The sequence below is a fragment of the Lineus longissimus genome, chromosome 16, assembly GCF_910592395.1.
Source record: "Lineus longissimus chromosome 16, tnLinLong1.2, whole genome shotgun sequence".
In the NCBI taxonomy this organism is placed as follows: Eukaryota; Metazoa; Nemertea; class Pilidiophora; order Heteronemertea; family Lineidae; genus Lineus; species Lineus longissimus.
In genome coordinates, this window is record NC_088323.1 from 1873601 (window position 1) to 1897444 (window position 23844).

Here is a 23844-nt window from a genome sequence, read left to right on the forward strand (position 1 = left end):
GACTCCTATGTCATCCCTATCAAACCCATCAATACTGATGTGATGGGCGCTAATGGTGATTTCAATCGTCTGTTAACCAGTGCCCCGCTACAGTGAGGAGCACCGCAGTGTCAGTGTCAGTGAGGAGCACCGCATAAATACGTCCCCTGTGAGATCAAGACAACACCAGCTAAGAACATGGATCTCTCAGGACTACGCCTCGGAAGCCAGTCTACTTAGGACAGGCACATGAAGTTTAGGCCCACACTGTCATGTGGACAGGCCCTGGCAGTCACCAATCCAATCCCCCCGCCAAAAAGTCATTTGACACGCTGAAGACGGAAACATCTGGCCAATTTGGCGCATAACTTGGATGTTACGCACTCTACTCTCATGCTAAGAGACAACGAAGAAGAAGAAGAGGACATCATTCCACACATCCTCAGATACATGTACAGGTTTTTGATCCTCTTACATCTTGAAATATCGAGAGGCGGAGTATATCTAAAACCACTGATTATATCAGGATGCCTTCCACAATGCATTCCGAGGCACAAGTCGACAATACTAACACAAACAATTCATTAACATAATATACATACATTTTATTCACAAAAACATCCACATAGAAAAGTACATATCATGTACAAGTATAATGTACAGAGCATAAACACATAAACAAATGCATAGTTGGATTGGTGAGAGCTCTCCAAGACAGTGGGGTGTACAGAAACACTTGGTCGTGCTACAAGGTTATTTGAAGACTTTTATGGAAACAAATTCAAAAGAAGTCTAACACAAATATCGTCTTTTCTGCCAAAATTTAATGGTCGATGCATTACAGTTTGACTTTTCGCACATTGCAAGTTTGCAATAAAAACATTCAAGAACAACATGCCTCAATAACTTCAGGAAGATAAAATGTCATAGCACAGAGCAGTGTATAGAGTGGTCCTAAATTGTTGGACGGAATGTTAGTCATTATACATAGAGTCAAAAACAGGAAATATCCTGTGGAATGACCACCATGTCCGTAATGATTATCCAGAATATTCTCAATATCACAAACAACATTTTGATTATTGTTTGAATACACTCGATTCCATGTCCCTTCTTGGCGGTTGTGGAGGTGCCATAGTCGAAATAACTTGCCGTGCATATTCCGAGTGAACGAGTCCAGCTTCTCGAAGACGATTTTCCAGTTTTACTCGAGGATCTGAAGTTATCTGAAACAAAGGAATGAGAAGACTTTGAAATCGTCTTCAAATTACTAATATGACCAAAGTGATATGCATGAGCTCCTAAGAAATCTAGCATCGTTAAGAGACAAACAGACTCTAGATGTTGTTGAAGGGGCAAGTGTCTTCCACACACCTTAGCTCCTGTTCAAATATGTCAGGAGCAGTAGAGATGCCAATAAGACAGTACTAGACGACCTGGCATGTGACAGTCAGATTGAAATCAGAAATGCACCTTGTCAAGATTTCGTATACCCACCTTACTGGATTCAAATGTGTTAATAGAGAACAGTGGGCGTTGAATAGTCTGGTAGTCTTCTTCCTTCTTTTTACGGAATTGCCATGATTGCGTGTCTCCGATCAGCCGTTCAGGGTTCGATTCTGCCTCCACTCTCACCTAAAACCAAAAAAACAGATGTGACCTTGATAGGAGCAAGCTATTGATGGGTAAGGACACAACAAAATCAGTTGCCTTTGAGGGAACATTGGCATTTCTTCTTCATGTGGTCATTGCAAAGGCCAGTTATGGCTCAAAGAACTGGCCTCTCCTGGCTGCTGCATTACAGGCCAACATCTGTTTCTGCCTCATTACAGTGATGGTATAGCAAATTCCTTTAGATGTTTCATTAGGATACCCTTACTGTTTTCCTGAGAGCCTCCAACCTTTGCTCCTTCTCCTCCTCAGCTTCAGCTGCTGCCTGCTCCTTTCTTAAACTCTCCTCCACTTTTTCTAAGTATTCCTTTTCACGATAAAGTACCCTGAAACATCAATGATGCTGCTAAAATATACAGCCCGAGCCTTATGGCTACAACACATTCATACAAATCATATATAGGTATTGATATTCAATAATGGTGCATTGAGAGTAAAACTTGTGGTGACAGGAAACTACTTTGGTCAGCATGCTGTGAATATGACCATATAATCATGTTTTCAAGAACACCCCGTAGCAACTTCACCACAGAAAGCTTACTTTACAAGCATCCAAATGTACAGCAGTTCGGACAACTTGGAGACAATGGTAATGTAACAAAGAGTTAAATCAGACATATTCACCTCTCTTTATCATACTCCGCTTGGTCCGCCAGCATCTTTTTCAACTCCTCCATCCTCCTTGCTCTCCTGGCATCCTCAGCCTGACGTCGCTTCTCCTTCTTATCTTGGAAGACCTGGATCTGAAGAGGACAATGATGGCTTGTAATCAAGTTAAAGGGAATCCTTAGGCTAAGTAAGTTTTGATTGCCATAACCTTCAGATGAAAAGTAAAACAGATCGTTGTGTGAGATGCCTAGGCCAGGGCAAGCTAAGTAACTGAATTAGCTTTGCATGGATTCCTTCTGCCAAGTGGAAAACAGAGAGACTGGCCAGAGTGGCATGCCTCCCTCACTCACAAGAGTGAACACAGAAGACATAAGTTTGCCCAGGCCGTGACCTAGCTACCTTGTCCTTTTCTTCCTTCCTCTTCTTCATATCTTTCTCCTGCTCAGCTCTCTGTTTATCAAGCTCTTCCTTCCTTCGCTGTTCCTCCCACTCCTGCTCTAATCGCATCAACTCCATTTTAGTTTCTCGCCATTCTTTGACCTGAAATGCATACATTCAATTTCATCAGACGTGTTAAAACAGCTCATTTTTTTCTAGATGATAATAACATAGCAGCAACCACTCCAGAATCTCAACCACTGACACCAAGCTGGTAAATTGGCTTCAAAACGCCTGTGAGTAACTTACCTTCTCATAGAGGGCAGCACATATTTCCTTCTGCTGCTGATGAGTTTCTGCTTGCAGCTCTCGGAGTTCCTCAGCAGCACAAGCATCGGCGAAAATCCCCTTTGCTTTATTCAGGAGTTCTCGCCGGTCACGAATCCAATCGGTGATGATGCCTCTCCGTCGCTCGTGGAAATATTTGTAAAATGTCCACCATTCATCATGTTCAACCTGGAATGATAATTCACATCCATTGTTGTATTAAAAAGCCAAGACAAACCATAGAACTCCCTGTTGTGATATGGTTCTTATGATAGAAAACACAAAACAAACCATCTCAGGGAAGAAATGATTGGGTATTCTGAGAACAAATTGGTCTGACCCAATGGAGAGAGAAGTGACATTGAGGAAGCAACCTACTGAACAGACGTGGCATCGAGGCCTAATTACAAGAAAGCTTTGGCAAACCTTATTGGATCAGTGGATCCTTTCCTGAAAATATCAAATCGTTGAAAAGACTCGCGCATACTCACAAAGTCACTTCTACCATACTGAGGCATATGCCGCTTCAGTCGATCTAAACACAGTGTCCACCTATTGGCAACATCGTAAGTATACTGCTCAACTATCGAACGGAACTGAAAGTGGTCTTGTTTGTTCCAACCACCGGTCACATCTTGAAGCACCATTTCATGATTGTCATAAAGTTCATCTAATCTTGAGATGTATTTTTCATCGATTACAATAAATTCCTGGAGAATTTGACTTTTGAGATCGTCACTTGGACATTCCTGGTCCCAGGCCTCCTCTGGAATGCCTGTTGCCATTTTTCTTGGTATCCCAACCTCGATTTCTTCTTTATCATCTGAAAGCAGACATGGAAATCAAGAAATGGCTGCACATACAAAGTCTTCCTGTTCAAGTACTCTTTTGTACTGCGAAAGACAGGTCATGAAAAACTGATGTTGGTGTCTTTCTGATGGGGTACCATTTCTGTCATGATATACTCAAAGGATAAGTAATGACAAAAGAATTGGCGAAACAAATGGAGCAATGTTCATGCAATTACCTATAGCTGCAATATCTCTTTCCAAATTATACTGTTCATTCTCAAGCTGTTCCATGATCTGCTCCTGCTGGTTCCGTACGGACATTGTCGTCGCCCTGATCTTATCAATATCCCCGGCCAGCTCTTCATTCTTTATCTCATCCTGGTATTTTGCCATCCAGAACTGGAGATCTTCCCTGTGTTATGAGAGAAAATTTTCATTTAGTAGTACACAACTATCCATACAGCATGAAACCTAAACACAATCAACAAACTATTTTTTAAAATGTTCTCAGAGTTGCTCACCTGAGATTCCAGACTGGGTCAACAGTTGCAGCCTTAAAATCATTAAAATTGGAGTCCAGCATATTCTCATAGTCTTCAAAGCCTGTCATAATATACTCCAAGTCGCCTTCCATGTTTTGATGTCTGAACAGCTCCGTATCAGCCTGGAGGCGACGTCTCTGCCCATTTAACCTGAAAAGATAATTTAGTTCAAAGAGTTGAGTTAGGTCCATTGCAGTAATCACTAATGAACATCCACCTACAGCTGACACCAGCTCTTCTACTTGACTCTACCACTTTTACTGACTCAACCAGATGTTGGATTAGATGTGTTATTAGCACAAATATATGAAGAAAAAGATGGTACTAAAATTGCCAATATATACTATATTTGAATTTGCTACCTTATGAATTCCTTTTGCCAGACCTTTTTGTGTTGCTTGATGATATTCTGTTCTTTGCTCTGTTTGGAGAACTCTGTAATCTTCCGCACTTTCACAAGAGATTTATTGGCAGCAAACTTCTTCTCTGCTGTTAGCATCTTCAGCTTCTCATAGTCGACTGGTTTGTACTTGTCGCTGGATAGACCTCCAGTGACTCGCTTCACTAGTTTATCTGCACATATTTTTAGAAAAAGAAAAAGCAGATTTGAATCATTATCATTGTCATATAGGCTTCATTATCATATAGGTTTTTCGGGCCAATTTTGGATCTCTCCGGATGGGATTTTAGAACACGTCACTTGACAGGTTAGATACATGTAATACTTACTAATAATGTATCTGGACTGCCAAGACAAATATTTCTGAGACTGGCATCTTGGGCAGTTGCACTAATTAACAGACTGCAATTTGATGTATTCCACAACTCAACAATGGACTATATCCATTCTTGCCTTTATTTTTAATTAATGAGACACCTTACTATCACTAGCTAGGCGGAGCACAATCATGACCTCTACTGAAACCTTTGGGTGCTGGGGTTGTCGAGTGTTTCTTACCCAGGTCATCAGTCCTGCGACTGGTCACAAATGATCTGTAGTCTCTCCCACTCATCTTCATTTAGTTGTCTGATTCATCATATCATGAAGCATTCACTACCCGTACTACTGCAAAGATAAGATGAATCATCAATTAATTATCAATTCTGAATTAAAACATCAGCCAAAAGAGCAACGCGCAGATTGTTATCTAAGAGCAACGCGCAGATTGTTATCTAAGAGCAACGCGCAGATTGTTATCTAAGAGCAACGCGCAGATTGTTATCTGCTCTACCAGTACACCCAGGCGCTGGCCAGGGGCACACCAGCAGATAGGAGATCGGAGCCGGACGGAGTCGAAGGAAGGTGACGACACCGTCAGCACCGACCGCCGGCAATGCCAATGGATTGTCATTGTGACAACACAATGCGACATGATAAACATCGCTGGTTAGCCTAATTGGGCTCTACAATGCAAGAAAACGGCACCTGCCTTTTATGTTATGTTATTCCAATCCCTCACGATATATTCTTGAGTCTTATAAGCCCCCCTCTTAGGAGGGGCTCTTAAGATACACGTGTGTGCGGGAGTATATAATGTAAATGAAGTGAAATAAAGAGAGTAACTATATTGTATATCCAACAAACAATTTTTTTTGGTATTTTTCTGAATTAACTCCGTTGAGTTTACCGATTTCTCCGCGATCTTCCGGTGGTGGTTGCTATCCCATTGCTTGAAATTAATTTAAATTAATTTAAATCTTCATGGGAATTCGCTACATCATATGCCTAAGAAATTGGCCAATTATATTAATATTTTTATCAGAGAAATATCCGTCCTAAATAATGACAGAAAAGGGTGGTTTATTTCAATTTTGTGTCGACATGATCGAGGTCACGTGACATAAAAACAAAACAATCGCACACACCCGTCCAAAAAGGCACTTTAAGAAAAACAAATACGTTTTTCCAGCTTAAAACCACACAGACGACTAAGTTATATTGGTCTACTGCCCAAATCTGAAGTATCAAATTGAATCACAAACTAGAACTAGCTCTATTTAGCTATAGTTGCGTGAAAAATTCGGGTGAGCGACGTACATTCTGTACCCTAGCGGCCAATAAATAAACTACTTTCAGCCGTCTGCTCCGGTCTCGTTAGGGAGTTTTTCCCAAATGTACGCGATGATGACGTGCCCCATTAACAGGACGTAACATCTATTTTAAAATGCGTCTCGAAAGTGAATGCATGAGGACAACCCATTTGTGTCGTATATCACTGGAACGCCCGATTCCCGTGAATAAGGTCAATCACAATGTATTACATTACCGAAACAAAAATGTGTCGGAAGGAACTATATGGATGGTCCCATCGCACCCCCCCCTCCAGCAGTATGACACAGAAGGGCTAGTTGACTGTCCACCGGGGGGGTTGGGGGGAGCTTCCCCCCAACGCACTGGTAAAAACCTATGTAGACGGAGGGGGTTTGGGGGGTGTCCCCCCATTGTAAAAGCTGTAGTTGTTAGAGCTTGCACTTAACATATGCTCGTAGGGGGGTTCGGGGGAGCTCCCCCGACCTAAAGGGGGGCTCACTAAGTTCTTGACTTTACATATTATATCATAACCAGCAACAGTGATAAATTATCAGCAGTTTGTTGCCTTTTAAATCAAGAAATATAGAAAATTCCTGAACACGTCCGCCATGTTGTTTACACGTTGTTACCTCGTTCTCCAAGGACAGTCCAGTTCCACTGTAACCGTTCTATCCGCCGAATTCCTTGAGGACCATTAGGTCTCATTAGGGAGTTTTTTGTATTCATGCGCGGCCAAGCCCTAACCGTAGTTCCTAAAAAATCATTAATTTCTTGGTCCTCACAGTATGCCAGTGTTGATTTAGCAGTTGTTTTGGCAAAAACATCTTTTTGAAGTTTCTGAAATCTAGAGCACTACTCAAGGTGGCTAACAAGAAACTACGCATTTTACTGTTGTTGTCGACGTATGTGTACACTGAACTTGGAATGTGCGTCGGCCCGGTGTTGAAATGCCGTCCAGCAAGGAGGATACCGCGGTGATGTCACATCACGTGATAACGACCCATATTACTGATCGCTGTGGCCAATCAGATTCAGTCTACTGACAGCACCAGCACTGAACACATCTGCATGTCTCACTGTCTGGTGCGCTCCTGTACACAAAAACACCAATAGACATGGCCGTCCAGTGCCAGTTGGGGCGTTTTTCGCTGATTTGTGCAAAATTCAACATATCTCAAAAGTTCAATGGTTGACCCCCATTTTTTTTTTTTTTTTTGTGTAGCGTAAACAACTGTCTTTCACGTGAGTATGGTCACTGTGAGAATTATTCAGGAAGAAATGTATAATATTTGGGATTTTCCGTGATTGTCCGGTCCTCTATACAGAGGACCAATAAAACAAGTCAGTACACATTTCATACCAGGATTCCACAGTAGTGTTCCATCTCATAAGCATGTTGATTTAACAATGCCCCCGGCTTGTTTATAAGCTGTCTCATATTGCCTGTGATTTGTCAATAAGATGTTTTAACCGATTAAATTACCTCAGAATTTCCTCAAATTTCATCCAATAAAAGTCCAAACTTTGCCCGTGGGAAACAGAATTTCCAACCATGTCCTATAATTTGTCACAGTCATAGGTTGTTCGAAGTCTTCTAGAGAGGACATACAACTTTGACAGTTGTACGCGAACAAGTTGACTGTACCATGATGCGCGGCGTGTTCTGGTTTATTTCGATCCTTTTGGTTGTCATGGTGATTGCAGAAGCCAGTGGAAAGACGAGAAGTAGGTATATGTATATATGTATATATGTTTATAAGCTTCAGTGATTCGGAGTCCGATCAATCCACTCGTCGAGGAACTTCAGTTTGGAGTGAGGTCAAGTGTTGGGTCAACCATAGTCTAGCTAGACCATAGCCAGCAGCGAAGGACCGAGTGATAAGAACAATCGCACGCCCGGACGGCATGGAACACAAGTATACGCTATGTGGTCTTCATTTCAGGCAAGGCACCATGCGGTACCGTCAAGGGCGTTCGCAATAGGAAGCGACAACTCATCGTCTTCAAACATGGAAAGAAGTTCAGCCCAGCTCGTTTCTGTGGTGGCCGCATTTTCCATCCGCTGCAAGGTCTGCCGTTGTCGATGGTCTGTATGTATGGCAAATGGTACAACCAGGGACAAACGTATGACATCAACGCCATCATCGGAAAAGCCAAGTATCCTTGCGAACGTAGGTTTACATTCTGACCAAGGAGGATTCCGCGGTGACGTCACATCACATCTTGCATTCTGACACCCGCCAGGGTCGTATTTAACCTTTAGGTCTTGGATTGGGGGCGGGGGGAGGGGGCAGAACGCCATTTCTCGTCCACTTCACCTGTCGAATAGGTCGGAACATCACCTCGAGTCAAAGTCACAATACCTGTATTCCTCAGTGTTGTATTTGCTCAGCTTTTTTATCCTGGGAATAGAGCTTTCAAGCCCTCACTCATTATTTTCTTAGGGATATTGTGCAAGGTACCAATGACATGGTTCGCAAGATTCCAGGGGCTCTCAAAGAGTTACAGACCAGGCACGCAGCTTCACTTCACATGTCCAGCAATGCACAAGGCGTCAAATGTGTTCAAACAACTAGGAGGAAAGATCTTTTGTCAACGAGGGGGCAATTGGAACATAGGGGTTTTACCTCTTGGCGTCCTGTGCGAAGGTACGTAGCTCCTAATCTGGTCACAGGCGTTGCCTAAAGTCACCATGAATGAGCCAAACCTGAAAAATACTTGCGATCAGACGTTGAACCTTGCTTTTAGCAATACGCCTTGTGGCGGAGGTAGTTCACTTGGCGTACTGCGCAACAATAATGCTGACTTGGTCAGTGGCTGATTGTACTGATCTGATAAATGTATCTACCGCGGAAGCTGAAGATGATTTATTTATGCCACGAGCTGTCCTAATCGGCGAAAAGCCTTGCGGTGGAACAAGCTCAATTGGTTGATTCCACTTTAGGCCCTACCACGTCATCACATTATCGCACGTAGTGGCAGCGATGACTGATTCTGTCACAGCCACTTCCGATAGCCCCCAGCAGACCGGCATTTGTCGCATGTGATAGAAATCTCACGTCGTTGCAATAAAGCGCTTGTCTGTGGTGCACTTCTTTTAACCAAGCAAAAAAACTGTTCCGGTGATGATATGACTGTCTATTTTCAGCGATCACGTGCAAATGGCCGCCACCAGAGCGACCATTGACTCGTTTCAAATACCCAGATAAACGAGACAAGTTTAATCTCAAGGCAATCTACATCTGTACCAAACGTCACGGTATAAAATGGTCGAATGGGCGATGGACCTACAATCTGAAGATTCCTTGCGACCACACGACCGGAAAATGGCGGGAAAGTAGCCACCAATGTGAAGGTAAGCAGGCGACATTGCTAATTGAATTATCAATTTTTTAGTTCATAACGTTTTCCAACGTTTTGCTGAAGTCCCGAGCGTCATTCACTATCCCGCAAGATATACCACTGAATGAAAGAGAGTTTTTGTCAAACCCCAGAAACGCGAAACTACTCCGCCGACAGGCTTGTTTTACTTCATTGTCGAACCAAATAGCGTTTTCGTCACCTCTCCTTTAGCGTTGAGATGCCAGCCTCCACCGAGTGACCTCGGCAAGGCTACGACCGCCAGCAATGCTTCCGTGGTCACCGTCAGCTGCAAGGCTCCATTCGTCTACAGCGATGGCCAGACCACTGATAGGTCCTACGAGTGCACCTACAACAAGCACGGCTCTGTTGGATTCCATATTCCCGATGACGTTTGCCAGCGTAAGTTCAGTTAAAGGGGTTATCACGCCAAAGATAGCCGTCAAGGCCAACGCCCACTTTTGTCCCGATGAGGCGGGGATATGTTTCACTTATAGAGATGCAGAGTCAGTGAGGACCGCAACGGTCCCAAGATCATACAGAGATAGCTGCCAACATATTCCTCCAGCAGGTTGTCTTTCCGTCTTCTCAAGCTCTCCACCGGCTGTTCATCAGGTCTATACCAGCAGCTCTGTCTACCCGATGAAACATTCTATAGGCTCGGTGCTCATAAGGATGTACGGGGTGGTATAGGCCAGGTAAATGCTGCCTCTAGTTAACTGCCGTCTACTCAACAGGTTGCCGCTCGCTTCCAAAGATCCCAGAACACCTTGAATACAGTCTCTCTGCGCAAAACACCCGGATGGACTACAGGTGTGAGGCTGGGTACGAGTTCTATGATGGCAGAGCGAAGAGGATAGCTCTCTGTACCGTCTACAAGGGCAGACAAGGCTGGATACCAAACGAACTGGTCACTTGCCATCGTGAGTCACTATTTAACTCATTTCACAAATTGTCGTGTCCTCCAAGATTTACGGCTAATGTTTCCACCCCCAACATCCACAACAATTCAGTTGTTATTGGCTGTCAAGACGGAATTCCGCGGCACATATGCAAAAAGGTTGCAGCCGGAAAGGTTGCCAAGAGGAAAGTTGACCGAAGGCAAGATTAAGATTTTCTCCTTGAGACGCTGATCCTCGTCTCACCAAAGCGCACTCTCCACCCGGTCATAACTCGGTCTTTTGGCTCATTTGTGAATTCCCCCTCATATCTACAACTTAGCAACGGTGAGGCTTGGAGATCGCTGATATGTCTCTCCTTTCTGTTTCAGCCGTAATACCTAAGTGCCGTGACATGCCGGAAGTTGAGCACGCCATCGGTGAGAGGTCCGGAGTTGTTGGAACGTACACATGTGAGAAAGGTTATGTTTTCGACTACTACAGCGGCGATCCAGTAAAGAAGGTCACGTGTGATCCCAACAAAGGATGGTCAGCTGTGACGTCATGCGTCAAGGGGCAAGCTCGTGCCCGGTCCAAGCCGACACAAGCTCCACCACCTAGCACAGAGGACCCAGAAAACATTTATAATTATTTCTAGTTTCTATCATAAACGGGACATTTATGTAATGTTACAAGTAGGCCTAGCTCTTAAAACCAGAACAAAATGATTATTGTAAACTTAAAAGTCCATTTCAAACGAGTATATTTTGGGAATTTTGCTTCACAAGAACCTCAATGGACAATGTAAACATGGCCAAAGATAAAATTGATCGGTGTAAAACTAACACAAAATCAAAAGTGGGTTAAAGGTCTGGTCCCTTTAATTAGTAATCATCATTAAATACACAATATCTACATTATATAGACAACAAGGAAAACGTGTTAACTTCTTACATTATTGGTGATCACAGTCATTCATATCAGCATGGCCCAACCAGGTCCCGATATGTTCAACACTGACTTTTCTCAAGCAGCATTTTCAACGCTTCCTGTCGAACTGACCTATCATGAGCCCGCAATCCTGCTTTTCAGACCTTAAAACAACTGTATGGGGGGGGTTTTATTGGTCAATAAAATGGCCGTTTTAATTACATGTACTTGTACTTGCAATCTCAATGCACGTACACCACACCCATAATAACTTTGCAGGTTTCTTGCAAGTTGTGTTGCTGGCCGAGTTTGTAGTGAGTGAATACATCTTTACACAAAGAACCTCCGGAACCAGCCTTAATTATATCATTTTCTGTGAGAACAGTGCTCTGACGTTAGCCTTATTTCAAAACCGTTTATCAACAGCAGGTGCAAAAGTTGCTATCAACACTGAAACAATCATATAAGCTTCTTACAATACATTGAACAGCGTACATAAAAGAGCCAAAATATATATTTCTACCTCACTTTTGAGTTCCCCATTAGAACATCACATTGGCAACATTGCGACACTTCGAGCAGCCATCTTGTTTATAACCAGCCATCTTGTTTATAAGCGAGATGGATGCTCATCTATCATGATTATTTTGCGATGACGCCTATTTGCCACTTTCCTCAGGGAGCAATTTGGCCCTTCCGGTCAGTATCGGCCAAAAGGAGACATCTATAATGCGTGTACGGTTTAGAAAGTTTGGTTATGATTGAGCAGAGGGGTTTTATAGCCAAATACGATCCGAAGGCTCAAAAATGCTGATTGAGGGGAGTTACGAATGTTTCGAATTGACGTCTTCAGTTCTTTAGAAATCTTCGGAGAACACTGCGATACAAGGCATATAAAACATAAGGGAGGGGCAAGAAGCGTATTCTAGGATCTCCAACTTTCGGGATTTGATATAAACGAACAAAATGGTGAAAGGCGTTACAACAGCTGCGCGAATGATGACGGCAGAATCCACTAAAGTGACGTCACACTAATCATCGATTGTTTGCAACTTCAATCCCAAGTTCTTTCAACAAAACGAAATCTTTTAAAGTAGAGGGGATAGGCAAAGTCTCAACCTTATCAGAAATCTTATAACCTAGTGACTTGCGGATGTACTTCCTGCACCATTGCTTAAGACTTTTCACTGGGCGTTCTGGTTCCCGTTTCGGACCAACATGGCGGCTGTGATGGAGGCGTTCAGCCTCGGCTACAAGAGACAGACAAGTCACATCGGAAAGCAGACGACATATTTCTGCATTCCCTTTGTCTATGGCCAATTGAACAATAGTTTTAATCTTTCCGTTTGGGAGAATCTTTCCCGGGATGTCAAGGTCAAAGTTCTTGAAAACAAATAATTTGACGATGTCAACCCTGTTGTAGATCACTGCGTCGTGTAATAGCGACTCCCTGTTATAATTATAAACATAGCGATCCCAACCAGCAGCTGACAAAAGCATGTCGGCAATCACAGAATAATTCTTCTTCACAGCAATATGGAGTGCCGTATCACCAGTTTTGATTTCTCGCCGATAGAGGTCGCAGTTCCGAGCAATGAGGCGAGACACAGCCTCTCTTTGGTTGTAGCAGACGGCTTCCATCAATGGAGTCAGTCCCCAATGATTCTGGACATTCACGTCCGCTCCTGCATTTAACAACATTGTCAGGATGGTCAGGGAACCATTTCGTGTTGCGAAATGTAAGGCTGTGTCCCTGTATTTGTCCCGGATGTTGACGTCACATCCCGCTTTCAATAGCATTTCGGTCACACGCGCTTTCCCGTTTCTGGTTGCTTTCATAAGTGGAGTTTTCCATGTGATGTCTCTCATATTGACATCTGCCCCTCTGTTGATTAATTCCCGTAAAATATCACAGTTTCCATCCTCAGCTGCATAATGACACGGAGAATTGCCAAAGGTATCACGTGCGTTCACCTCGGCCCCAGCGTTCAGTAGCTTCCTCAAACACGCCATCTGGTGTTTGAGAGCAGCATAATGAATTGCCTGGCGCTTTATAATCGAGGTTGAAATACTAGCCTCGCATTTCTGATCTAATAAGAACTGGAGCATCCTCGGATAACCTTTATAAGCAACTAGGTGAACCGGACACAAATCTTTATAATTCGCTTTTCGGACTTCCGTGAATTTCGCATTCAGATCTATTTTGTACAAATCCGTAATCTTTTTCACCGCATCTAACTCATTGTTTACCACCGCGTCGTAGAAAAGTAGTGCCGCGGTGGAATTGTCCATTTTTAACGGTACCTCCATGCTGAATATTGGATTCATCTCGCGAGATTTGCAGTCAAAAAATGTGATTTTGCAGGACCAAGGTTCTTGTTTCCAGTCTGCATATGATGTCCGCCACGTTTTTATGTTGTTTTTCTTCCGACGTTTGCGACCATGCTGTCCGGCACCTGGCGGCGAGGTCTTTTGGTGCATCTGAAGAGACAAAACAAACATTTGTCACATAACAAATCATGAGCTCAAAAGGCTCAAAAGGCTCAAAAGGATTTTTAAACAGTTCAGCTTTAAATTTTTGATTCACCTTTGGTTAGTTTCTCTTCTCACAGTTTCAGTACTATTTGACCTTTGACCTTTTTCAGGACACCTCTCTTTTGAGGACAGCATTTGTCAGTCCTAAGGGTGTCATTTAAACCCCTGAGGAAATGAACGGATATGATATTGCCCCCCCCCCCCACACGCACACCTCAAAAATCAACTACAACCTATACCAACACATTATCCCACTCTCTCCTTGATACCGACAACTATCTTTTAAGATGACCTTTTTTTTAAAAAGTTTTTCAAAATCGAGGTCAGCAGGGTCAGACACAATCATTTATTGTTTTGAAAGACTCCGGCAGGGTCAAAAGAAACAGTTGCTGGCGCCGATGATGACAGCAATATGGTGAATTTCCGCCCCACCCGTGAGATTTGAGCACATTGAACTGCTAGTGAACCGTGCTCAATATGTACCGGCTACCGCTATCTCCATCATCAACGACGACATTATGTCGGTGCCGGCCGTGCGAGGTCCTTTCAATGAAAAAGACGCACGCCACAGGGCCGTATTTAGAGGGGGGGCAGGGGGGGCAGCTGCCCCCCCTGTGCAATAAATGTTGAAAAAAAAAATTTCAAGTTTGAAAACTTTGGGTGCCGGGTATGATAATGATGATAATGAAAATGTTTACATCTGTACATGGATGATTAGATAACAAGACAAGGAAGAAGAAAAAAAAAATTCGGCAGATTCACCGGGGGTCGAACCGGTGACCAGCCGATCCACAGTCAAACAACTTCAGCGCTGAACCGTCAAGGCTTTTATGTAGAAATGGAGATTTTATTCGCCTCTTATATGCGGTATGCAAACGAGCGCGCCACGATAGTGACAAGGTCGCGCAGGTGGCAAAGTGATTAGCCGAAATAGTTCCAAGTAATCGTATATTTCGATAGTTGTACAGATTTTTCTCAACATATCGTATGTATATACCTCAGTGATATAAAAGATTATCTTTGCAGTTGATTTAACGTTTGAATTACCTTTTTTTAAAGTTTTTCAAAATCGAGGTCAGCAGGGTCAGACACAATCATTTATTGTTTTGAAAGACTCCGGCAGGGTCAAAAGAAACAGTTGTTGGCGCCGATGATGACAGCAATATGGCGAATTTCCGCCCCACCCGCGAGATTTGCTCTCGTCTCGTCATGAGCACATTGAACTGCTAGTGAACCGTGCTCAATATGTACCGGCTACCGCTCTCTCCATCATCAACGACGATATATGTCGGTGCCGGCCGTGCGAGGTCGTTTCGATGAAAAAGACGCACGCCACTGCCGTACCCGTACCTGAGAAAACTTGCCGTTTTAGGCAGATTTGCGATGATTGAAACAATACATTACCTCATAATTCATGTACTCGAACGCCCGGAATCAGTATGTGCTGGAGTTTGAAAAGTTTGGGTGCGGGGTATGATAATGATGATAATGAAAATGTTTACATCTGTACATGGATGATTAGATAACAAAACAAGGAAGAAGAAAAAAAGAAAAAAAAATCGGCAGATTCACCGGGGGTCGAACCCGTGACCAGCCGATCCACAGTCAAACACCTTCAGCGCTGAACCATCAAGGCTTTCATGTTGAAATGGAGATTTTATTCGCCTCTTATATGCGGTATGCAAACGAGCGCGCCACAATAGTGACAAGGTCGCGCAGGTGGCAAAGTGATTAGCCGAAATAGTTCCAAGTAATCGTATATTTCGATAGTTGTACAGATTTTTCTCAACATATCGTATGTATATACCTCAGTGATATAAAAGACTATCTTTGCAGTTGATTGAACGTTTGAATGACCTTTTTTAAAAAGTTTTTCAAAATCGAGGTCAGCAGGGTCAGACACAATCATTTAATGTTTTGAAAGACTCCGGCAGGGTCAAAAGAAACAGTTGTTGGCGCCGATGATGTCAGCAATATGGCGAATTTCCGCCCCACCCGTGAGATTTGCTCTCGTCACGTCATGAGCACATTGAACTGCTAGTGAACCGTGCTCAATATGTGCCGCCTACCGCTCTCTCCATCATTAACGACGACATTATGTCGGTGCCGGCCGTGCGAGGTCCTTTCAATGAAAAAGACGCACGCCACTGCCGTACCCGTACCTGAGAAAAATTGCCGTTTTAGGCAGATTTGCGACGATTGAAACAATACAACTACCTCATAATTCATGTACTCGAACGCCCGGAATCAGTATGTGCTGGAGTTTGAAAAGTTTCGGTGCGGGGTATTATAATGATGATAATGAAAATGTTTACATCTGTACATGGATGATTAGATAACAAGACAAGGAAGAAGAAAAAAAGAAAAAAAAATCGGCAGATTCACCGGGGGTCGAACCCGTGACCATCCGATCCACAGTCAAACACCTTCAGCGCTGAACCATCAAGGCTTTCATGTTGAAATGGAGATTTTATTCGCCTCTTATATGCGGTATGCAAACGAGCGCGCCACAATAGTGACAAGGTCGCGCAGGTGGCAAAGTGATTAGCCGAAATAGTTCCAAGTAATCGTATATTTCGATAGTTGTACAGATTTTTCTCAACATATCGTATGTATATACCTCAGTGATATAAAAGATTATCTTTGCAGTTGATTGAACGTTTGAATGACCTTTTTTAAAAAGTTTTTCAAAATCGAGGTCAGCAGGGTCAGACACAATCATTTAATGTTTTGAAAGACTCCGGCAGGGTCAAAAGAAACAGCTGTTGGCGCCGATGATGTCAGCAATATGGCGAATTTCCGCCCCACCCGTGAGATTTGCTCTCGTCACGTCATGAGCACATTGAACTGCTAGTGAACCGTGCTCAATATGTGCCGCCTACCGCTCTCTCCATCATTAACGACGACATTATGTCGGTGCCGGCCGTGCGAGGTCCTTTCAATGAAAAAGACGCACGCCACTGCCGTACCCGTACCTGAGAAAAATTGCCGTTTTAGGCAGATTTGCGACGATTGAAACAATACAACTACCTCATAATTCATGTACTCGAACGCCCGGAATCAGTATGTGCTGGAGTTTGAAAAGTTTCGGTGCGGGGTATTATAATGATGATAATGAAAATGTTTACATCTGTACATGGATGATTAGATAACAAGACAAGGAAGAAGAAAAAAAGAAAAAAAAATCGGCAGATTCACCGGGGGTCGAACCCGTGACCATCCGATCCACAGTCAAACACCTTCAGCGCTGAACCATCAAGGCTTTTATGTTGAAATGGAGATTTTATTCGCCTCTTATATGCGGTATGCAAACGAGCGCGCCACAATAGTGACAAGGTCGCGCAGGTGGCAAAGTGATTAGCCGAAATAGTTCCAAGTAATCGTATATTTCGATAGTTGTACAGATTTTTCTCAACATATCGTATGTATATACCTCAGTGATATAAAAGATTATCTTTGCAGTTGATTGAACGTTTGAATGACCTTTTTTAAAAAGTTTTTCAAAATCGAGGTCAGCAGGGTCAGACACAATCATTTAATGTTTTGAAAGACTCCGGCAGGGTCAAAAGAAACAGCTGTTGGCGCCGATGATGTCAGCAATATGGCGAATTTCCGCCCCACCCGTGAGATTTGCTCTCGTCACGTCATGAGCACATTGAACTGCTAGTGAACCGTGCTCAATATGTGCCGCCTCCCGCTCTCTCCATCATTAACGACGACATTATGTCGGTGCCGGTCGTGCGAGGTCCTTTCAATGAAAAAGACGCACGCCACTGCCGTACCCGTACCTGAGAAAAATTGCCGTTTTAGGCAGATTTGCGACGATTGAAACAATACAACTACCTCATAATTCATGTACTCGAACGCCCGGAATCAGTATGTGCTGGAGTTTGAAAAGTTTCGGTGCTGGGTATTATAATGATGATAATGAAAATGTTTACATCTGTACATGGATGATTAGATAACAAGACAAGGAAGAAGAAAAAAAAAAAATAAAATTTTGCAGATTCACCGGGGGTCGAACCTGTGACCAGCCGATCCACAGTCAAACACCTTCAGCGCTGAACCGTCAAGGCTTTCATGTAGAAATGGAGATTTTATTCGCCTCTTATATGCGGTATGCAAACGAGCGCGCCACGATAGTGACAAGGTCGCGCAGGTGGCAAAGTGATTAGCCGAAATAGTTCCAAGTAATCGTATATTTCGATAGTTGTACAGATTTTTCTCAACATATCGTATGTATATACCTCAGTGATATAAAATATTATCTTTGCAGTTGATTGAACGTTTGAATGACCTTTTTTTAAAAGTTTTTCAAAATCGAGGTCAGCAGGGTCAGACACAATCATTTATTGTTTTGAAAGACTCCGGCAGGGTCAAAAGAAACAGTTGTTGGCGCCGATGATGACAGCAATATGGCGAATTTCCGCCCCACCCGTGAGATTTGCTCTCGTCACATCATGATCACATTGAACTGCTAGTGAACCGTGTTATTCAATATGTACCGGCTACCGCTCTCTCCATCATCAACGATGATATATGTCGGTGCCGGCCGTGCGAGGTCGTTTCAATGAAAAAGACGCACGCCACTGCCGTACCCGTACCGGAGAAAACTTGCCGTTTTAGGCAGATTTGCGATGATTGAAACAATACATCTACCTCATAATTCATGTACTCGAACGCCCGGAATCAGTATGTGCTGGAGTTTGAAAAGTTTGGGTACGGATGATGATAATGATGATAATGAAAATGTTTACATCTGTACATGAATGGTTAGGTAACAAGACAAGGAAGAAGAAAAAAGAAAAAAAAAATTTGGCAGATTCACCGGGGGTCGAACCCGTGACCAGCCGATCCACAGTCAAACACCTTCAGCGCTGAACCGTCAAGGCTTTCATGTTGAAATAGAGATTTTATTCGCCTCTTATATGCGGTATGCAAACGAGCGTGTACAGATTTTTCTCAACATATCGTATGTATATACCTCAGTGATATAAAAGATTACAGATAAAAACTTAATAAAACACGACGCAGTTACCTGCCTGACACGCCAAAGATAGACGCAGTTACCTTGGTACCGACAAGGCAGCTGATCCGAGGCAAATCAACCATTACCATCAGGTTATCAATACATTACGTACACATACGTACACATTGAGAACATGAGAGTCACCACAGAAATGACAACACTGAAAACAATTTTTTGAAAATAACGGAAGAAAATTTCAGAGACTTTAGAAAATGTCTCACCAAGTGGTATGGCTAGGATGTGCGATGTTGTATTGTGCGTAATGAGCGCGTTCGCGTCTTCATCCGGTTCGGGTGACCAAGGAACGCGAGGTGGGAACGTGTTAGAGCGTTCACTTTAGGTGCAGCTGATTGTTGCTGTTCGTCCATGAATCAAAATGGCGGATGCTGAGAAAATTAATAAATTATGCGATGGGTTGCCTGGCATTGCAGCCAGCTGGCGCTCGAATCTTGATCCTGTATCAGTATCTGAAAAAATCAATAGTGACGGTGCCAGACCTTCCAGACCTTATATCAACGTGAAGGCAAAGTAATAGAAAGAAATTGATCTGGTTTTAGAGCGAGGCCTAAATGGCGACATTTCCGTTTAGGTCTGGGAATCTTAACCTCTCTAGTTCGCTGAGAAGCCGTTACCTGAGCCCCATTCCAGCCTGATTACACAACTATTACAGCATGCGCGAGAGTATGGCCCATTACAGTTCCCGCGCTTTTTTACTGATAGCGCTCTGATTACTTCTCCAGGCCAACTGAATTGGCTTGACTGAATTTAAAGCGGACCGAGCCAGCGAAGGCGTTTCCGTGGTCGACGGAGAATTCCATTCTGGATGTCTATGTTCAAATAAGGAAATGATTTTGCTATTCGTGCAAAATGTTGATAGTTTATTTCGGATTTTGTCCTGCGATCCGTCGTCGTTGGGCGCGCGTTTAGATCTGCCCGGCGGCGTTCTACCCAGTGTTGCGCTGAACGATTAAAGCGCCCCCGCCGAAAGCAATATCAGTATATCACAATTCATGCCAAAACAATCACGACGTGATAGCCGGATGACATCATTCTTAACAAAACGTTGGTACGCCACCCTAGCATGGCACATTTCCAATTAAAACAGCTGACGCGAGCTCAATAGCATTGTTTTCGCATTCGGCGCGGCTAGCGCTTGTCGCCACCCGTCGTGTATTGTATATAGCCTACAAAACCGATATTGCTATATTATCATAAATGTTTAATTACACCAAAAGCCCGTTACTTCATGCTGACATCATCGTCAACGCTATTGGTTCATCGATTTTTTCCCGCCGTCACTATGGATACTAATGAGATGCTAGTCAGTATGGCTTCGTCTTGTACATTGGAGCCTCGTTTTAGCTCGATGTCCTCAGAATCTATAAGAATAATATATTCACTGCACTGTCACTGTGGTGCTGTGGACACTTGTACATTTGGCAGTAAAAACAATATAGGATACAAAATACGGGGAAAAAATACGCGAAGATTTCGCCACGGCCCTTGCGGACCTCTGGCACAATTCATCAGTGGCCGGGATTACCGCCGACTAAGAGATTTTGGTGGCGAACAGGTGACGTTTATCACTTTCACCCATTCTCCGATGGCCACCATTTTGTGAGTGTACGAGCATTTCAATATCAGACCTAGCGTTTCCAATTTTTCCCACCTGTGCGAGTCGTCGTGAGCCGCGAGTATGGGGACTGTGCTGTCGTTTACCCCGAGGCCCAGGAGGCCCTTGTATGAGGATATAAACCTCAACAACTTCAACTACGAAATACTCAACAACGCGCGTAATCAAGCGAAGGAGAAGAACTTTCGCCATTCCTCCTTCATCAGCGGATTAAGCTGGCGACGATTTATCGTCGACAAGAAGAAAAAGGAGAAAAATTTCGTCAAACTTACGAATAAGATCCCAGGTAAGATTGACAACAATCTCAATTCTGATATCGAAAATAACAACCGGAATTTACTGGTGCCCAAGTCTTTCTCGTGCTACAATCTCAAAGTGGCACCAGACCATGAGAAAGATATCAAGAATAATAATGTGAAACCCATCGAAAAGCCGGTCACGAGCCCGAAAAAGACTGTTATACAGGCATCCACGTCTGAGCTATTAAGGTGCCTAGGGGAGTTCCTCTATCGAAAGTGTTATAAGCTAAAGCACTTCGAGCCTGGTGACGCGGTGATGTGGCTACGAACCGTCGACCGCTCGCTACTGCTCCAAGGATGGCAAGACATCGCCTTCGTTAATCCGGCAAACGTGGTGTTTGTTTACATGCTGGTCAGGAAGGTTGTCCACGATGACATTGTCTCAGAGCATGACCTTCAAGCGCACGTGCTCACCTGCGTCTACTTGTCCTACTCCTACATGGGTAACGAGATCAGCTATCCCCTGAAACCGTTCCTGGTCGAGGAAAACCGGGAGAAATTCTGGGACCGGTGTATCCGAATCATAAACGAACAAAGTGCGAATATGTTACGAATCAACAGTGATCCCAGTTTCTTTACGGACGTTTTTACAGAACTCAAAGCTTATTCTTCACCATGATGTAGGAGTTTTCGCCTAGCTAATAGTTTATAGAAAGATAAATCTGGCCAAAGTGTCACTTGTAAATACAAGATTATAATACGATGCGCTGTGTGTAAATTCGTGGATGCTTCAAGTTTATAGTATGTGATGGTAAATGTACATTGGTAAACACCGAATAATCATGATGGATATAACTTGATCGCGAAACCAGACTGGCGGCCATTTTGGATTTGTTATCGGCCATCTTGGACCTCTGTTCGAAGAGTGAGCCAGAGATATTTGGGTACGTAACATGCTGACCTGATAAGTAACGATGGCGATCTGTTCGTGACAACATCATTTAAACCCACCGACCGGCAGACGATAGAAATACTTCACCTCTGGTTAGGAAGGAATCAATAAACGATTGTTGACCATTTTGAAACTCTCTGCCAGTTGTCGGCATGACATTTCAGTGCTATCATTAACACTAGCGGGGGATTCTCTACGGGTGATATCGTCACCAAGTGACTTGTGATACCGTCACCCAACTGCTTCACACTGACATGTTGGTGAAATAAATGATTATATATATATGATTACGTCACGATTCTCGAAAGTGTACGCATGTTGCGTTGGCCGCCATATTGGAATTCCTTCCTTGGGCGTTTCTTCTTCGCTTCTTCGGCACCTGCACAACTTCGAAGGATCGACATCAAAATGGATAAGGAGAAAAGGAGAAACCCACCATCACCCAAATTTAATGAAAATGCAAGCGTAACATGAGAAGTTAGATCAGTTTGCCAAGATATCGCATCAATTCTTCATCAGACCGCTTTGTCATTTATGACATGCCTTCTTATCGGCACAGAGAGTTCTCCAATCGTGTAATATCGATCCTAAGCAATAATGAACAGGAAAGATAATGACATCTCCAAGTGAGTCATGCAAGCAACATCGACCTGTCTGGCATACCAAGTGCAGACGACAAAATTGATCACCTCATGTACCAAACCTGCCACTAGGGGCGCTGTGTGCTGTTGAGTCACGTGATTATGCACAGACGATTTTGATCCTTCGATAAGATACTGGGATTTGATGATTTTTAAGATGGCGATTGATTAGAATACCAATTAGAAACATGAGGACTCTTTGAGAACCTTACTTCCGAATGGCAACCTGGTGAATATCTGCCCATCCATCACACTGCCAGTTACAAGCTTGTTAGTATCTGCGGCAAATCGATAATGCTCTTGCCGCATTAATAACGCATCCCGGTAACATCTCCTGGGTGGGATTATCTTCTGCTTCACTGATTGCTACAGTATGTCGTCTGCTAAGCTTGCTAGATGGAGTTAAGGGTAACACTGGAGAGGCCTTTTGATTCAAGACCACCACAACACCACTAGTCGCAGGCGAAATAGACTGCTAAGGACCTAGGCCTATTCAAAAAAACATTTTGGTTAGAAGAACTCGGTCTCGCGGAAACATTGAACGATATTGCAATTTTCTCCAACAAAGTTGTGTATATCTAAAGAAATAAAACGGCATGTTCTCAAGATTAGATGCTTTCGGAACTATATGGAGCAAAAAGTAGCAAAGATCTCAGTCTGAGCATTGATTATCGTGAACAATTGAGTTGACTTGTCTGGCAGTCAAGACAAGGTCATGCGGTACGACGTGATAGTTAGGCTATTTCAGGAAGGAGCTGAATGGACGGATGAGAGGTGATAACGGGGCATGGAAGAAGAGCTAATTACACCCCTGGTTACAGAGCCGTGAACATAACAACGTCGCACCATAGTATTTGATCATGTAAGCAACTGGAGGAAATTGTAAGTGGAAATTATTACATATATAAGGCAATGAAAGACAACTAGTGTGTTCGTTGAGAAAGATATAGTCCAAATTCAAAATTGCATAGCAACAATGAATTGTCGATATTCATTGTAACTAATAAACAAATCACAAAATCACAGAAACATTTGCAATCAAAAGCATGAATAACACTTTACAAACGCGCATATTTGTGACGATATCAAATGACATTCCGGTTTGAAGTGTTAAACGGACGGCACCATCCTCTACAGGTCCTTTAACGCAAATGATTCAGCAATCCATCGGAATTTTGACATGAAGGAGAACGCTTGCTTTTTGGCATCTTCAAAACTCTCCATTGAGCCCGAGGCGCAATGCACACTAAATGTACACAGTAATATAGACACTCCACGCTCTAAGTACTGCTTTTCCGCGCGGCTTATATCGATTATG

General features: G+C 43.3%; 4 protein-coding genes across 4 annotated transcripts; 2 read left to right on the forward strand and 2 right to left on the reverse strand.

Moving 5' to 3' along the window:
* Positions 1-582: 582 nt before the first annotated feature.
* On the reverse strand, positions 583-6460 carry LOC135500344 (coiled-coil domain-containing protein 148-like). The gene is made up of 12 exons (XM_064791760.1): positions 5728-6460; positions 5256-5363; positions 4660-4870; positions 4277-4447; positions 3992-4167; positions 3456-3787; positions 2947-3153; positions 2659-2799; positions 2275-2393; positions 1859-1976; positions 1477-1614; positions 583-1205 (listed from the first exon to the last, which is right to left on the reverse strand). The coding sequence occupies exons 2-12, from the start codon at positions 5314-5316 to the stop codon at positions 1059-1061; spliced, it is 1821 nt and encodes a 606-aa protein (XP_064647830.1). The 5' UTR covers positions 5317-5363; positions 5728-6460; the 3' UTR covers positions 583-1058.
* A 1432-nt stretch (positions 6461-7892) lies between these two features.
* LOC135500851 (sushi, von Willebrand factor type A, EGF and pentraxin domain-containing protein 1-like) lies at positions 7893-11505 on the forward strand. The gene is made up of 7 exons (XM_064792519.1): positions 7893-8054; positions 8273-8500; positions 8774-8977; positions 9478-9684; positions 9903-10091; positions 10427-10612; positions 10960-11505. Exons 1-7 carry the CDS (start codon positions 7976-7978, stop codon positions 11223-11225), a joined length of 1359 nt encoding a protein of 452 aa, XP_064648589.1. The 5' UTR covers positions 7893-7975; the 3' UTR covers positions 11226-11505.
* Positions 11506-11531: 26 nt separating this feature from the next.
* Positions 11532-19432, reverse strand: LOC135500850 (serine/threonine-protein phosphatase 6 regulatory ankyrin repeat subunit B-like). The gene is made up of 2 exons (XM_064792518.1): positions 19283-19432; positions 11532-13978 (listed from the first exon to the last, which is right to left on the reverse strand). The coding sequence occupies exon 2, from the start codon at positions 13976-13978 to the stop codon at positions 12533-12535; it is 1446 nt and encodes a 481-aa protein (XP_064648588.1). The 5' UTR covers positions 19283-19432; the 3' UTR covers positions 11532-12532.
* Positions 19433-20487: 1055 nt separating this feature from the next.
* LOC135500236 (cyclin-dependent kinase 5 activator 1-like) lies at positions 20488-23174 on the forward strand. The gene has a single exon (XM_064791545.1). It carries the CDS (start codon positions 20758-20760, stop codon positions 21610-21612), a length of 855 nt encoding a protein of 284 aa, XP_064647615.1. The 5' UTR covers positions 20488-20757; the 3' UTR covers positions 21613-23174.
* Positions 23175-23844: the final 670 nt, after the last annotated feature.

What these genes read in the sequence shown, in the direction of transcription:
- LOC135500344 (XM_064791760.1), bottom strand. Translation starts at nt 5,316, where the DNA reads ATGAAGATGAGTGGGAGAGACTACAGATCATTTGTGACCAGTCGCAGG. An exon ending in GACCCAGTCTGGAATCTCAG is followed by an intron (nt 4,168 to 4,276) that starts GTGAGCAACTCT and finishes CTCATAACACAG; the next exon opens with GGAAGATCTCCAGTTCTGGA. An exon ending in AGTATGGTAGAAGTGACTTT is followed by an intron (nt 3,154 to 3,455) that starts GTGAGTATGCGC and finishes TTATCATTCCAG; the next exon opens with GTTGAACATGATGAATGGTG.
- LOC135500851 (XM_064792519.1), top strand. Translation starts at nt 7,976, where the DNA reads ATGATGCGCGGCGTGTTCTGGTTTATTTCGATCCTTTTGGTTGTCATG. An exon ending in AGCCAAGTATCCTTGCGAAC is followed by an intron (nt 8,501 to 8,773) that starts GTAGGTTTACAT and finishes TTATTTTCTTAG; the next exon opens with GGATATTGTGCAAGGTACCA. An exon ending in TCCCGATGACGTTTGCCAGC is followed by an intron (nt 10,092 to 10,426) that starts GTAAGTTCAGTT and finishes TCTACTCAACAG; the next exon opens with GTTGCCGCTCGCTTCCAAAG.
- LOC135500850 (XM_064792518.1), bottom strand. Translation starts at nt 13,978, where the DNA reads ATGCACCAAAAGACCTCGCCGCCAGGTGCCGGACAGCATGGTCGCAAA.
- LOC135500236 (XM_064791545.1), top strand. Translation starts at nt 20,758, where the DNA reads ATGGGGACTGTGCTGTCGTTTACCCCGAGGCCCAGGAGGCCCTTGTAT.